The 14,158-nt window shown below is 43.7% G+C and overlaps 1 protein-coding gene across 2 annotated transcripts in view; it reads right to left on the reverse strand.

The window, feature by feature from the left end:
- Positions 1-14,158, reverse strand: part of atp7b (ATPase copper transporting beta) — a 38,000-nt gene that overhangs the window by 16,135 nt on the left and 7,707 nt on the right. For both annotated transcript variants that reach the window (XM_064327809.1, XM_064327808.1), the window contains exons 3-12: positions 12,329-12,526; positions 11,884-12,047; positions 11,226-11,387; positions 9,702-9,778; positions 8,818-9,001; positions 7,188-7,421; positions 5,007-5,098; positions 4,362-4,489; positions 2,469-2,623; positions 2,184-2,318 (exon numbers count right to left, since the gene is read on the reverse strand). In XM_064327809.1, coding sequence (XP_064183879.1) covers positions 2,184-2,318; positions 2,469-2,623; positions 4,362-4,489; positions 5,007-5,098; positions 7,188-7,421; positions 8,818-9,001; positions 9,702-9,778; positions 11,226-11,387; positions 11,884-12,047; positions 12,329-12,526 — 1,529 coding nt within the window. The remainder of the gene's footprint in view (positions 1-2,183; positions 2,319-2,468; positions 2,624-4,361; positions 4,490-5,006; positions 5,099-7,187; positions 7,422-8,817; positions 9,002-9,701; positions 9,779-11,225; positions 11,388-11,883; positions 12,048-12,328; positions 12,527-14,158) is intronic.

The raw sequence follows: 14,158 nt of genomic DNA on the forward strand, positions 1-14,158 counted from the left end.
CGTACTGTAACACACACACCCAACTTCACAGTCATGTAGCCCTGAGACAAACAGACACACGTACTGTAACACACACACAACTTCACAGTCATTTAGCCCTGAGACACACAGACACACGTACTGTAACACACACACCCAACTTCACAGTCATGTAGCCCTGAGACAAACAGACACACGTACTGTAACACACACACACAACTTCACAGTCATGTAGCCCTGAGACAAACAGACACACGTACTGTAACACACACACCCAACTTCACAGTCATGTAGCCCTGAGACAAACAGACACACGTACTGTAACACACACACACAACTTCACAGTCATGTAGCCCTGAGACAAACAGACACACGTACTGTAACACACACACAACTTCACAGTCATGTAGCCCTGAGACAAACAGACACACGTACTGTAACACACACACACAACTTCACAGTCATGTAGCCCTGAGACAAACAGACACACGTACTGTAACACACACACCCAACTTCACAGTCATGTAGCCCTGAGACAAACAGACACACGTACTGTAACACACACACACAACTTCACAGTCATGTAGCCCTGAGACAAACAGACACACGTACTGTAACACACACACCCAACTTCACAGTCATTTAGCCCTGAGACAAACAGACACACGTACTGTAACACACACACACAACTTCACAGTCATGTAGCCCTGAGACAAACAGACACACGTACTGTAACACACACACCCAACTTCACAGTCATGTAGCCCTGAGACAAACAGACACACGTACTGTAACACACACACCCAACTTCACAGTCATGTAGCCCTGAGACACACAGACACACGTACTGTAACACACACACCCAACTTCACAGTCATGTAGCCCTGAGACAAACAGACACACGTACTGTAACACACACACCCAACTTCACAGTCATGTAGCCCTGAGACAAACAGACACACGTACTGTAACACACACACACAACTTCACAGTCATGTAGCCCTGAGACACAAGGCCACTAACGAAAATACACACAAAGGTTTGGGCATCCCTGGTCAAATTGCATGCTTTGTTGATCAAAAAGAACGCAACTTCTGCAGGGAACAAACTTAAACATGACATATTTGTGTCAATTTCAATGCACATTTGATTTTTATTTGCTGAACTTAACAGACTGAAAAAAGAAAAAAAAATGAGGCATGTGCAAAAGTTTCACACTGTCAGTCAGTACTAAGTACAGTAACACCTCCTTTGACTGAAGTCACAGTTTCCAGATGTTTTTTGTAGCCAGTTAACTGTATTTTCTATTCTGGCTTTATTCTGAATTTTCCCCATTTCCCATTCCCCTTGCAGAACCCTTCTAGTTCAGAAATATTCTTAGGTCTTCTTGCATGCACTGCATATTCAATATTTAAGTCTGGGGACTGTGACGGCCATTACAAAACATTAATCCTTTGTTCTTATAAGTAGCTCTTGATTGCCTTTTAGCTATGTTTTGCATCATTGTCTTGTTGAAATATCCAATCTCTTTTCAGCTACAGTCGCTTCACTGACTCTGCGACATTAGCTTCCATTCCACTCTTCCGTCCACCTGCACAATATTTCCTCTCTCTGGCAGTCTCTAGTATGATGTTGCATACTACAGCTGTTGACTTTTATGATGAGCTCACAGGAAAGGTTTCCCTCTGAGAACTCTTCCGTGCAGATCATTTTTGTGTCAGCATCGCTGCACGGTGGGCCAGAGCAGCAGTACTCCGGTGTCACTGCACCCTTCTGCAGGTCATTTCCACCAGAGATACCTGGGTTTTGCTTTGCATTATTTGCCTTGCAAATAATTGCTGGTGTTTACATCCGTATCAGGTTAAGGATGCAGGAATTGCAGCCCATTTTATACATAGTCCCCCTGTTGGTACTTAAGTTTAGTCACCCTTCCAATGGATTTAAAGCCGACAGCCTGGACTTTAACCACATACTCATTTCATTTCAAATCCAAAGTGCTAAAGCACAGAGCCAAAACAACTATAACTGTTTCACTGTCCAAATATTTACGGACTGCACTGTATATTAAATGACTGGATTGAAATGTAATGGATTCTAACCCCAACACACACACATACACCAATGCACACACACTGATCAAAGAGGCTGATCGCATATGGCTGGCATGTGAAAAAAAATGTGAGAAAATGATTTTTGTTACTTACGGGAAAGTACTCGGCGACAATGTCAAAATTCACGAAGCCAATGACGAGCCATGCTACGAGCGTTGCCACAGAGACGATGACGATGAAAGGGACAAAGTAGCCACTCAGCCTGTCCGCAAACTGCTGGATTGGGGCCTGTCAAAAACACACACATGACATTATTCTCACAAACCAGCGAATGAACAATCCAAGAGAATGTGTGTGAGTGTGGGTTCGCGTGGTGCGTCCATGTGGTGAGCTCGTGTGTTTGTGTGCGCACGTGAACATCCGTTTCTCACGGCTGACCTTGGAGGTCTGCGCCTCCTCCACCAGCTTGACGATCTGGCAGAGGGTGGTGTCTGCGCCCACGTGCGTGGCCTTCACCAGCAGGGAGCCGTGGCCGTTAATGGAACCAGCCATCACTGTGCAGCCGGGCTTCTTACTGACCGGCATGGGCTCACCTACAGGACACACAGCCGCGAGTCAGTCACGCGCACACCAGGTACGCACGCGCACACGGAAACACAGATCTACAACAGACACCATGCACACGGAAACACGCACGCACACACCAGGTACGCACGCGCACACGGAAACACAGATCTACAACAGACACCATGCACACGGAAACACGCACGCACACACCAGGTACGCACGCGCACACGGAAACACAGATCTACAACAGACACCATGCACACGGAAACACGCACGCACACACCAGGTACGCACGCGCACACGGGTGCACAGAGATCTACAACAGACACCATGCACACACACACACGCACGCACACACCAGGTACGCACGCGCACACGGGTGCACACAGATCTACAACAGACACCATGCACACGGGTGCACACAGATCTACAACAGACACCATGCACACGGGTGCACACAGATCTACAACAGACACCATGCACACGGGTGCACACAGATCTACAACAGACACCATGCACACGGGTGCACACAGATCTACAACAGACACCATGCACACGGGTGCACAGAGATCTACAACAGACACCATGCACACGGGTGCACACAGATCTACAACAGACACCATGCGCACGGAAACACACAGATCTACAACAGACACCATGCACACGGGTGCACACAGATCTACAACAGACACCATGCACACGGAAACACACAGATCTACAACAGACACCATGCACACAGAAACACACAGATCTACAACAGACACCATGCACACGGGTGCACACAGATCTACAACAGACACCATGCACACAGAAACACACAGATCTACAACAGACACCATGCACACGAAAACACACAGATCTACAACAGACACCATGCACACGGGTGCACAGAGATCTACAACAGACACCATGCACACGGAAACACACAGATCTACAACAGACACCATGCACACGGAAACACACAGACCTACAACAGACACCATGCACACGGAAACACACAGATCTACAACAGACATCATGCACACACACACACACACACGCACACACATGCACAGACACACACACACAAACACACACACACACACACAAGTGTCCCATACATTGACTTTATTTGCTCCCGCCCAATGTGATTTTTTGTATTTAACCTAGATCCGTGGTATTCCGGTTTCCGAACACAAAGTCTGCAGTGTTTGTAACACTTTGGTATTCCAAACACAGGGAAGTAGTGAAGTCACTGAGAGCCAATAGGCAACCACAATCATAAACACTATTCATCAAGAGAAAAGCTGCCATTGAAGGGACATCAACTTCTGCATGAAGCAGCCGCCCCCTCCTCATGTTTCGTTGAGAACACCGTGAGTCTATGTTATTTGTTCATTTCTGTAGGCAGCACATTATAAGTTGTATTCATAATGTTTTCTTTCAAACGTCAAAGTGACATATGGCTGACTGACATTTCGCGGTGCGTGCAGCCCATCCCCCCTCCCTCCACTGTTCCCATGGTATGCCCAAGTGACTTTGGGCTTCTCTTTTTTAAAAAGCCGCTGTTAAATTTAATGAGTCGGTTGCGGTTTTTGGGGATTTTTCATTGTTTGACGGTACAGGATAAAATTAAAGCTACACAAAGTGACATTCCGCTAGGCATGCCGGAGTCGACCACCACAAATAAATTCTTAACCTGTGGGAAACACTGCACAGACAGACACGCACAGCTCAAACAGAGACAACTGGTCACCCAGAGCCTCACCCCTTCAAACCCCGTACCTGTGATGAGCGACTCATCTGCCATGGAACTTCCGTCAATCACTTTCCCATCCACCGGAAACTTCCCTCCAGGAACCACTTTGACCACATCCCCCCTCTGAACCAGATCCACGGACACCTGCTCCTCACTGCAACACACAGTACTGCAGTACTGACACACTGACACACAGACACTCTGATAAACATAGCACTAACACTAACAAACACAAAGCACTGACACACACAGCACTGACACTCTGATAAACACACAGTACTGACACACAGACACTGATAAACATAGCATTCACTCTAACAAATACACAATACTGACACACTGACACTCTGATAAACATAGCACTAACACTAACAAACGCACAGCATGGGCACACACAGCACTGACACTCTGATAAACACACAGTACTGACACACTGATAAGCACACAGTACTTATACACTGACACACAAAGCACTGACAAACACACATTACTCACATACTGACACGTACAGCACTTGCACTCTAACAAACACACAGTACTGACACACTGACACACACACACAAAGCACTGACACAGATAAGACTGAACACAGATAGCTCCACCATAGACAGAACTAAACACATACACTTACGCACACACGCACTCCTGCAGGCACGCACACACACGAGTACCCGATAATGCAGTTGTCTGTGCCGAGCGTCACTACTGTGGCATCAGTGGCCTGAAGAGACATCAGTTTGGCCAGAGCTTCAGACGTCTTACTCTACAGAATGGGGAATTACACCAGAGTTACTGAAATTACACCATGCTGGGAGTTACTGAAATTACAGCACATTGATAGTGACTGAAATAACACAGCATAAGCAGTAACTGCAGAGACATTCTCATGGTAAAATACAGAGATATTATTCAAAGTGGTAAGCCATTTTCTGCTCTCAGTGGTGGAACCAACATCCCAAATTGGTCAACATAACAGAATAATTGAAGTGAATATACGGGAAATCAACAGAAAGGAAATGTTCCATCATAAACTGAAGACCCACGTCTTCCATTGTCTGTTCTCCCATTCTCACCCCATAACACTCACACTTTTGTACTAATTCAGGTTATGGTATTTTTGTGGTTTGTTTTATTTTTAGGGTTGTATGTTTTTGTGGGGCTTATTATGGATGTAGTCTGTATTTAGAATTTGTAACTTTGGTTCTTGGTTAGGTGGTGCTTTAGTGATGCTGCATTGATACTCTCCAGTCTGGGAATGTTGTTAGTCAGCTCTGTCACTATGGCTCAGCTAAGTCAGGTGAATGTGCTTCTGCTTCTCCTAAACTGTATCGCTCCTGATAAGGGCATCTGCTACATGCTTGTTATGTAATGTTATGAAGTCAGCTCATATTCACGTGCAATCTCACTACAGTAGTTGTTCGGTACAGGAAGCTTTTTAACTGTGCAGCAACATCTTGACTGTAATAAAAACAAATTACACTTCACCTAACATAACCTACATACAGCTCAACCTCACTGCACTGCTTGTGTAGGGACAGCATTATTGCCACATTGTCATATAATGTTCTGTAATTACATCAGCTGACCTGATCCACATGGAGCATCGGAAATAAAAATAAAATGTAAATTGCTGGTTGCATCTTAGGGACAGCAGCCAGATGGGGTGAAACAATGTACTGTAGAGATTTCTTCAGCTGGACATGGTGTAATTCTATCCACTATGCAAATACAAGCAGAGTGCACTTTTTCACTTCAGAATGCTTCATCCTATTAGTTTTGGGGTTGCTGAAATAATGTCAGTTTATAAAACAGGGATAACAGGAAGGCTTTTTTTCATGCTTTTTCACTTCCAATGTTGAATTCCTTATATATATATATATACATGAAGCAATGACCTAAAATGTATTTAAAAATGGGCTACAAACACGCTGCAGGTCAAACTCCATTCTGGCCAACAACAAGCTGTTATAATTCCCGCCAGCTAACAAACATATTTCAGCATTCAACATAATGTTAATTCTTGTAAGATATTAACACTCAGAAACATGTTAGAATTGATTCTCCACTGTTATCTGTTCAAAATATGTGATTTTGAGGGAAGAAAATGTTTTGTGGTGTTGATAATGCGTTCAAAACATTATCCAAAATGTGCAATTTGCAGAGGTAATGGGATGTCTTGGAAAAACCCTTGCTAGATTTCACAGCTTGTTGGTACACATGTGCCCCTCAAATAATGTCATAATCTCTCTGCTGTGTGTTGCCACAACGTTGTAAGGCTTTATTTAAGAGTAGTGCAAACCACGTGGAAATGGCCTTTTTGGGCAAATGCTTTGGGTTAAGGGGTTAACAGGATGAGCCATGCAGCAGCTCCCACACGCTTTCTTCAACTTCATTCTCACAGCTGATGAACTGTGCTGAACATGGACTCAAGCCCCTGACCTTTCTGATTATCTCTGTAGGAATTGCATGCTTTTCCTACACTGGTCAGCAACAAGTAAATTGCTGAGTCAAAATGACTGGAATAGAAATGTTTGCGTTGTGACATCATTGCTTGGCCTCTGTAACTGATTTAAAGGAAAACTCAGTACATTGCACAAACTACAAGTTCAACAAAGGCAACAATCCAGCAAAGAGCAGATTTGCATCTGTGAATGAGCACTTTAAGCCCATGGTGAGGCATCCTTTTGTGCCCTTGTACAAGATGCTGGACCAAAACTCTTTCAGTAAATAAATACATGCAGATAAACTCATAACATACAAGCCATGAAGTCACTCTGGTTAAGAAAGTAAGTCTATTAAAAAAGCACGACACAACTTCTGAATGTAGGGTTACGACACTAATGAAGGGCTACCTTAGCCACATGCTCCAGCCAGCGGCCAAGGGCAATGAAGACAAACAGCATAGGCGGGGTGTCAAAGAACGTGATGGGACTGTGCTCCGCCCTTTCCAGCATGGCGACCAGGAGAACCACACAGGAGTAGATGTAGGAGATGGTTGTGGCCAGCACGATCAGCACATCCATGTTGGCCGTCTTGTGTTTGAGCGACCGGTAGGCCTGGATGTAGAAGTACCGTCCCCCAAGAACCTGAGAAGTGAGAGAGAGAGAACAAGGGAAAGAATGTAAGAGTTTGAATAAGTGAAACAGTGAAAGAATAAAGAGAGCATAAATGGAGGCAGCAGTGCGGTATAATGGTTAAGGCACTGGGCTTGTTAATCAGAAGGTTCATGTTCCAATCCAAGCTGGAGCTGCCTTTCTACCACTGAGCCTTATCATTGCTCGCTTCAGTAAATCCACAGCAGTTTAAATACAGTTTGTAGAAATGTACATTATGCAAGTCACAAGGGGTGAAGGTATCTGCTGAGCAAATAAGTAATGTAAACACAAAGGAAAGAGAGAATTTGACGTAGTTTTCAACGTAGCCAGATTTGTGAAGGGGTAGGGGGTGGGGTCACTGGCAATTTTCAAATCACTGCTGATATTTGCATGCCACTGAAACTGAGGAAGCAGAGTTACTGACCACAGAGGTGTTGGCCAACCTCCACAAAAAGGAGACTTTTAAGTTAAGAGTATTGACTTAAGCATTGAGGGCACACTAATCAAAAGACATCTGGGAGTTTCACAAGGATTCAAAGTGGAATGCATGGCAGCAATTTCATAATGACAAGTACCGAAGGGCATGAATGCCGTTGTACAGACTTTTTGCTTTAAACTGCAAAAGCTCCTTGCACCTTTGTCATCAGGAGAACGTTGCTGTAATCTAGGAGAGCTATCTTGTCAATCAGGAAGCAGGAACTGCTCTGTGTGTTTATATTATTGATGTCAGACAGTAAAAAACATTCTTGCTATTTTTTATTTTTCCTTGATATCCTGCATGTAGACTTCAATACTTTAATTTTGAAAATCTTTCTGCTGCAGTGCTGGACCCAATCTGGTTATAGAGGAAACAATTAAGATCATGACATTTCAGCCATTTTCCATGGTTGCGCAGTGTTGCGGGTTGGGGGAAGCTTGAGGTGCTGACTTCTGTTTTTATTAGCCTTCCAAAAAAACCAAGAGGTGTAGGCACTCAGTCTGAGTCACAGATTTGCATATTAAGCTGGCACATTTAACGATACATGTACACATGCAAACCTATAAACCTGAGAAGCTCTAAACTAGAGAAGGCAGAGTAAGGGTTCATGAACCCCATAATGTGTGGAGCTACAACACACTGTCAATGTTTGAACCAATTGAAAGACTTTGCTCTCCACAGTATAACAAAATGATTTGTTAAAATCAGTGAGTATATGGTACCTATGCCTATTTTTGATTAACTATAGCCTTATTCACCCATTATTACTGTACACCTAAATGCCTATACCCCAGTGGAGCTTAGCTTCTGTACACCAGTAGACGTCTGCACCAGTGAACTTGCATGTTTGTACCCTTGCATGCATGTGAACGTGTGCACCTCTGTACCTGTGCACCCGTGAGACTGTACCTGTACGGGCGTGCAGAGCAGGAAGAAGGCCAGGTTGATGATGGAGAGGCCAGGCAGCAGGTTCTGCTCAGGGGGCATGGAGCCACCATGAGCCTGGTGCTGACTGTCCATCACCATCATATAGATCATCAGGCCCATAACGGGCACCCCGAAAACCAGGCTGAACAGGAAGGAGTTCTTCCATCTGGGGGAGACAGACATAAACACGCTTAAATACAAGCATACCTCATACACAACACACAAATACCACACACTCACACACCCACATAAATGCTCACACATACAAACACATACACATAATAAATGTAATTATTACATACTACATTTATTATGCCAAATATTATGACTGTTGCTAAATATTAGACTAGTCAAACTCTGTTTATAAAACCAGTCTATCCATAATTTGTGCCAGTACTGTAGCTATCATTTTCACTAGTCAATTAAAATGAAAAGATTGTTCAAGTTGCTTTTGCCATTCTTCTTACAGACAAGTGTAAGAAAAGAGTGAAATATAGTACCCCAGAGACCACAATGCAGTTTAAAAAAAGCATTTTTACAGCTTCAGGGATTTATATCAAAATCAAATTGGTACAGCATATGATACGAAAACCATTGATTGCCTTTTGAATTGGCTACAATCATATGCACATCGCGTGGGAAAGTAACAAAATTAAGCCAATTGGCTCAGATTCATGACAAAAACACAACTTCGCCAGTGCGACCGCTCGCAGCACACCATGCGCCGGAAAACAGATCCCACTGAATCAAACGCTCACTTTCAAATTTCATTTTATACCACTAATAGGCACAGAAACTCTAGAGCAGTTTTGGTTGCTCTTGAGGGATGATATTAGAAAGACAACGCGGTGGCCTGGGATACTTGCTGTCGAATCTCCTCCTGGTGGTCCAGGTGGTTACCGATCCCCTCGCTCTTCATGAGAGAAGCCCCGAACCCCAGACCCTGGAACAGAGAGGAGCGCAACCCCAGTTACCCTTCTTTCTCTAAAGGCTGAGACACTACGCGAATGAAAGCAGTCTTGTTTAGTACTTTGTTGCATATACTTTGCATGCAATGACTGCTTAAAGTCTGTGACCCATAGACATAATTAGGTGCTGAGTCTCTGGTACTCTGCCAGGCTTGAACTGCAGCCATCTTCAGCTCCTGCCTGTTTCTGGGGGCTAGCTGCCTTAAGGAAGCACCACTTTAACCACATGTGAATTGCTTGAATACACATCTAAAATTGTGCACAGAGCCAAATCTAGAAAAATAAGCCTTTGTCCCAGACATTATGGAGCTCACTGTCAATCTCATCTCATAATCGCATGAAAGGCATTAGAGACTGAGCCAGTTAAACTTGAAGTAAAGCCCTGATCTCTGTACTGAGGTGGACCCACACAAAGAACAAGAACTTCCCTACATACAGAGGAGGTGAGACGTGTTCAGGCCTAACGTAATTATAACTGGTCAGAAGCAGTTTATCGAGTATGATTAAGGAGGAGGGTCTTCAGCAAATATCATTATTTGGACAAAAGCTATTGAACCCCCTTTGAGCCATTGAGTCTGTTGTTCATTAATCCTTTGAAAAACAGCACCACAGTTTTCAGAGTGTCCTATCAGTGCAGCATTACATACAAACGGACCTGAAATCATATATTAACACTCTAGTAATTGCCAGTCAAAGATAATCAACTTGTGCAGCCTGCTTTGCTTTAATGCAAGCAGACAGGGTTCCCACTCATTTTAGGAAATAATTTTCCAGGACTTTTCAAGGACAATTTCCATGACTTAGACTTATAGACATGAAACATGGACAATGGAAGCCCAAAGCTGGTGGTGGACTGGGGGGGGGAGCAATGTGCAAGTACCATAACCATTCAAAACTTTGTGCTGCCATGTAATCTCAGCAGCTAATAAAAATGAGAAAAGCGGAGAAAAATAAAGAAAAAATACAGAAAAATATGCAATCTCAGCTCTAAATGTTTAATAGCTTGACTTATAGCCTAGCCTACAATTTTCCAGGACCTCACAAATATTTCCAGGACATTTTGTAAATTTTCCCATTTTCCAGGTGTTTTCCATGACTGGAAAACTAGTCGATAAATTTCCAGGTTTTCAAGGTTTTCCAGGATGAGTGGGAACCCTGAATGAAAGAAATTGCACTTATTATGCACAACACAAAGCATTTTCAGGATGCAGAGGTGCTGTAATGGCTAACTGTCTAAACCAGGTGCAAGCTTCAGTACATTTATATATGACGTCTTCTTTGATTGAATCCAAAAAACGTAAGTCTGGTTTGACTGAACTGCATATACCCGAAAACTTGGCAAAGTGCATTTAATTGAATGTAGGGGTGTGTATGCAGTCATGTATACTTCAAATGGATAACCTTACAAAAATTCTACCCTACCTCAATAGCCCTGATTATGTCCCGAGCTCCAAGTACTTCTGGGTCAAACTTGACGTGAGCTTTGTTGGTTGCCAGCATGACTGAGACCTCCAGAATGCCTGTAGTCCTCTTCAGCTTGGTCTCGATATTGTGGACACACGATGCACATGTCATCCCTGTAATCTGAGAGGATGAGATTCTAAACCAGGGTGACATATCAACACTCTCCAGAAAAAAAGTGGTGCTCCGTCACCAAACATAAGACAAATGTGACAAACCAACACCCTTCACAAGACATAAGTAACACACTGATATTCTTCACAAGACTAGTGACACACAAGACAAAAGTGACACATTGACACTTTTTACAAGACAGAAGTGAAACACTGACGCTTCACAAGAAAAAAGTGACACACTGACACTCTTCACAAGATAAAAGTGACACAATGACACACTTCACAAAACAGGCAGTGATACATTGGAACCATTAAAAAATGTGTAGCATTTCAAGTGTATAATCAACCTTAATTTTTTAAAACTTCATACAATACATAACATTTTTAAATATATTTGACACCGGTGCCAATCTCTGCCCTGCACACACAGTATCCCCACAGTACTGGCCCCACCTTGCACGCACATTGCAAGAACATGCATCATATAGAGAAAAGAGGCTCACAATGAGGTCCAGTTTTCCATCCATGATGGCGTTGTCCTCCATCAACGTAGCACCAAAGCCCAAGTCTCTGATGAGCTGAGCAATCCGGGGCGGGTCCAGGATCTGGGGATTGTACTTCACCTCCGCCTTTCCTGCCATGAGGGCCACCAGGACCGACATGATCCCTGGAAACCCACAGAACCAACCCAAGTGAGGGCACTGCCCCGGTCACATCCCTTCATGAATATTCAGAAGTTTACTCAGACCTTTGAGCTTCAAAGGTAGGGAGGCAGAATTCTCAATCTTAACACGAAGCCAGTGACAGTATGGCTATACTATAATACCCTGGAAGGACACTGACAGTGAGCCTATGCCCATGGTGCAGGCTGATGACATCAGCGTCCTGCCCTGACAGCAGTCACACTGAGAGTAAGCCAAGAGAAGGTGGTGATCACGTGATGCACACCTTTGTGTTTCTGGAGGTTTCTCTCAATGTTGGCCACGCAGGAAGCGCAGGTCATGCCCGTCACGTGGATGAAGCACTTCTGAGTCTTCACGTCCGCTGAGCTCTGGGTGTTGATTGCGTGGGACGTATCAAGGGGCATGCCAATGCTGTCCTCAGTAAGCCCTGGGGGATTTGGGCCCACCCCTGCAGAAGTAGCCCCTATGGAAACACAGCAACCTGTCGCTGACAAGCAGTACCCAATCAGTGACCTGATTCAGAGTCACGTGGCTTCCTGAGAGCCCTTACACCCACAAAAATAGTTTGCCTCAGGCCTGATAAAATCTAATGTAAATGTCACACCAATGCGCTTATTACTACGTCTATTTGGGGCAGACCCTTAGGGAACACATTATAGAAGCTCATTGGATTCCAGGTCTTGCCTTGGGCTTGTTTGGAAAGCAAGGCCAAGCCCCTAACTTCACAATTCAATATATTAGATTTATTGAAGGCATGTGAAGTTGTCCTGTAGGTTTTCAGCATTCAGACCCTGTGTATTCAGGCTCAGACTCTAAATAGTCCATTAAATATTTCAGCTCGTATGGAATTAAAATTAAAACATCTGTGGCACTGCAGGACAAGCGTTGGTAACTATTCTCTAAGACTTCATTATTAGCTACTTACAGTAGGCCCAGTGTATAAACCTGTTTTGGGGGATTTTGATTCCCAAGTGCCCTTTAAAGCTTGGAACCGGTTTTGTCTTCAACAGCTGTCAAGTTCTTGTCACATTTTTGTAAAGTGCTAACTATGTAGAAAGGTGACACCAAATACAACTGAATAGCATCATAGAGTATAACTGTAACATTATCTGATATGTGGTTCTGCTTATTATAAGTTAAGCTTTGTATTTCTATGAGTTCAGCATGTTTGGTGAAAATTCGGTTTTGAAAGGTTTTGTCTTTGGCTGGGGGTGGTTGTCACTGGTTAAAGCTGCCAGTAAGGGTAAATTAAGTCTGAATAAAAGCTAATGATTGCTTCTGAGATATGTGTCAACTCAGAGGCATTTCAATCATCTTTTTCAAAGAGACTATTGTTCTTTTTCAAGATGAAGGCTAAAATCTTAAATGAAGAGTTTATCAAAGAGACCATTGTTCTTTCACGTTCAGAAACAGAGAGCCCTGGCTACAGATCCTCCCCTACGAATTAAGCCTGCAGATTTGCACCCCCGCACCCCCACTCCCCCTCCCCCCAAAAAATGCACATACTTCCTTTAGTGCTTGTACACCAATATCACACAAGGGCAGCTCAAAGTTACCCAGCATATTCAAACAAATAATTCAGCATAAAGTAAAGCTGGGCTGACCTTAATGACACCAGCAGAGCACAATCAGAAAAAGTGCTGTGGGCAGGGAGCTCCGTCTGAATCAACTCTAATCACTCTAATTCCTGACCTTGGCTCCATTGTGCCATTACAAACTGCCAGCCAGGGAACTATCAGGAAAATGTCCTTGATGTCCAAGTGAAGTGGCCCCTTGAGAGGTAACCATGGAGACACCTTCTTTCAAACACTGTGTTTTGTTTCAGTTGACGGGTACTTGTAGGATACTGTTTTAGAACCACCGCCAAACACTTTTAATTCTGTTTGTGCATCTACATTTCAAAACTGCTCGTACAACCTCATCAGATGACCATTCACTGAAGCCTGTTCTAGGGAGGGGGATTCCAAAAAAAGCCTTTAACTTTCAACTGTGTCAGCTACAGTAAATATTATAGAAACAATCTATAAAAATCCTCCACCATTGCAATAATTAGGATGCAGCTAACCGTGACAACTTACCTTAATATCACATGAGC

Source organism: Anguilla rostrata, chromosome 3 (genome assembly GCF_018555375.3).
Source record: "Anguilla rostrata isolate EN2019 chromosome 3, ASM1855537v3, whole genome shotgun sequence".
NCBI classification, from domain to species: Eukaryota; Metazoa; Chordata; class Actinopteri; order Anguilliformes; family Anguillidae; genus Anguilla; species Anguilla rostrata.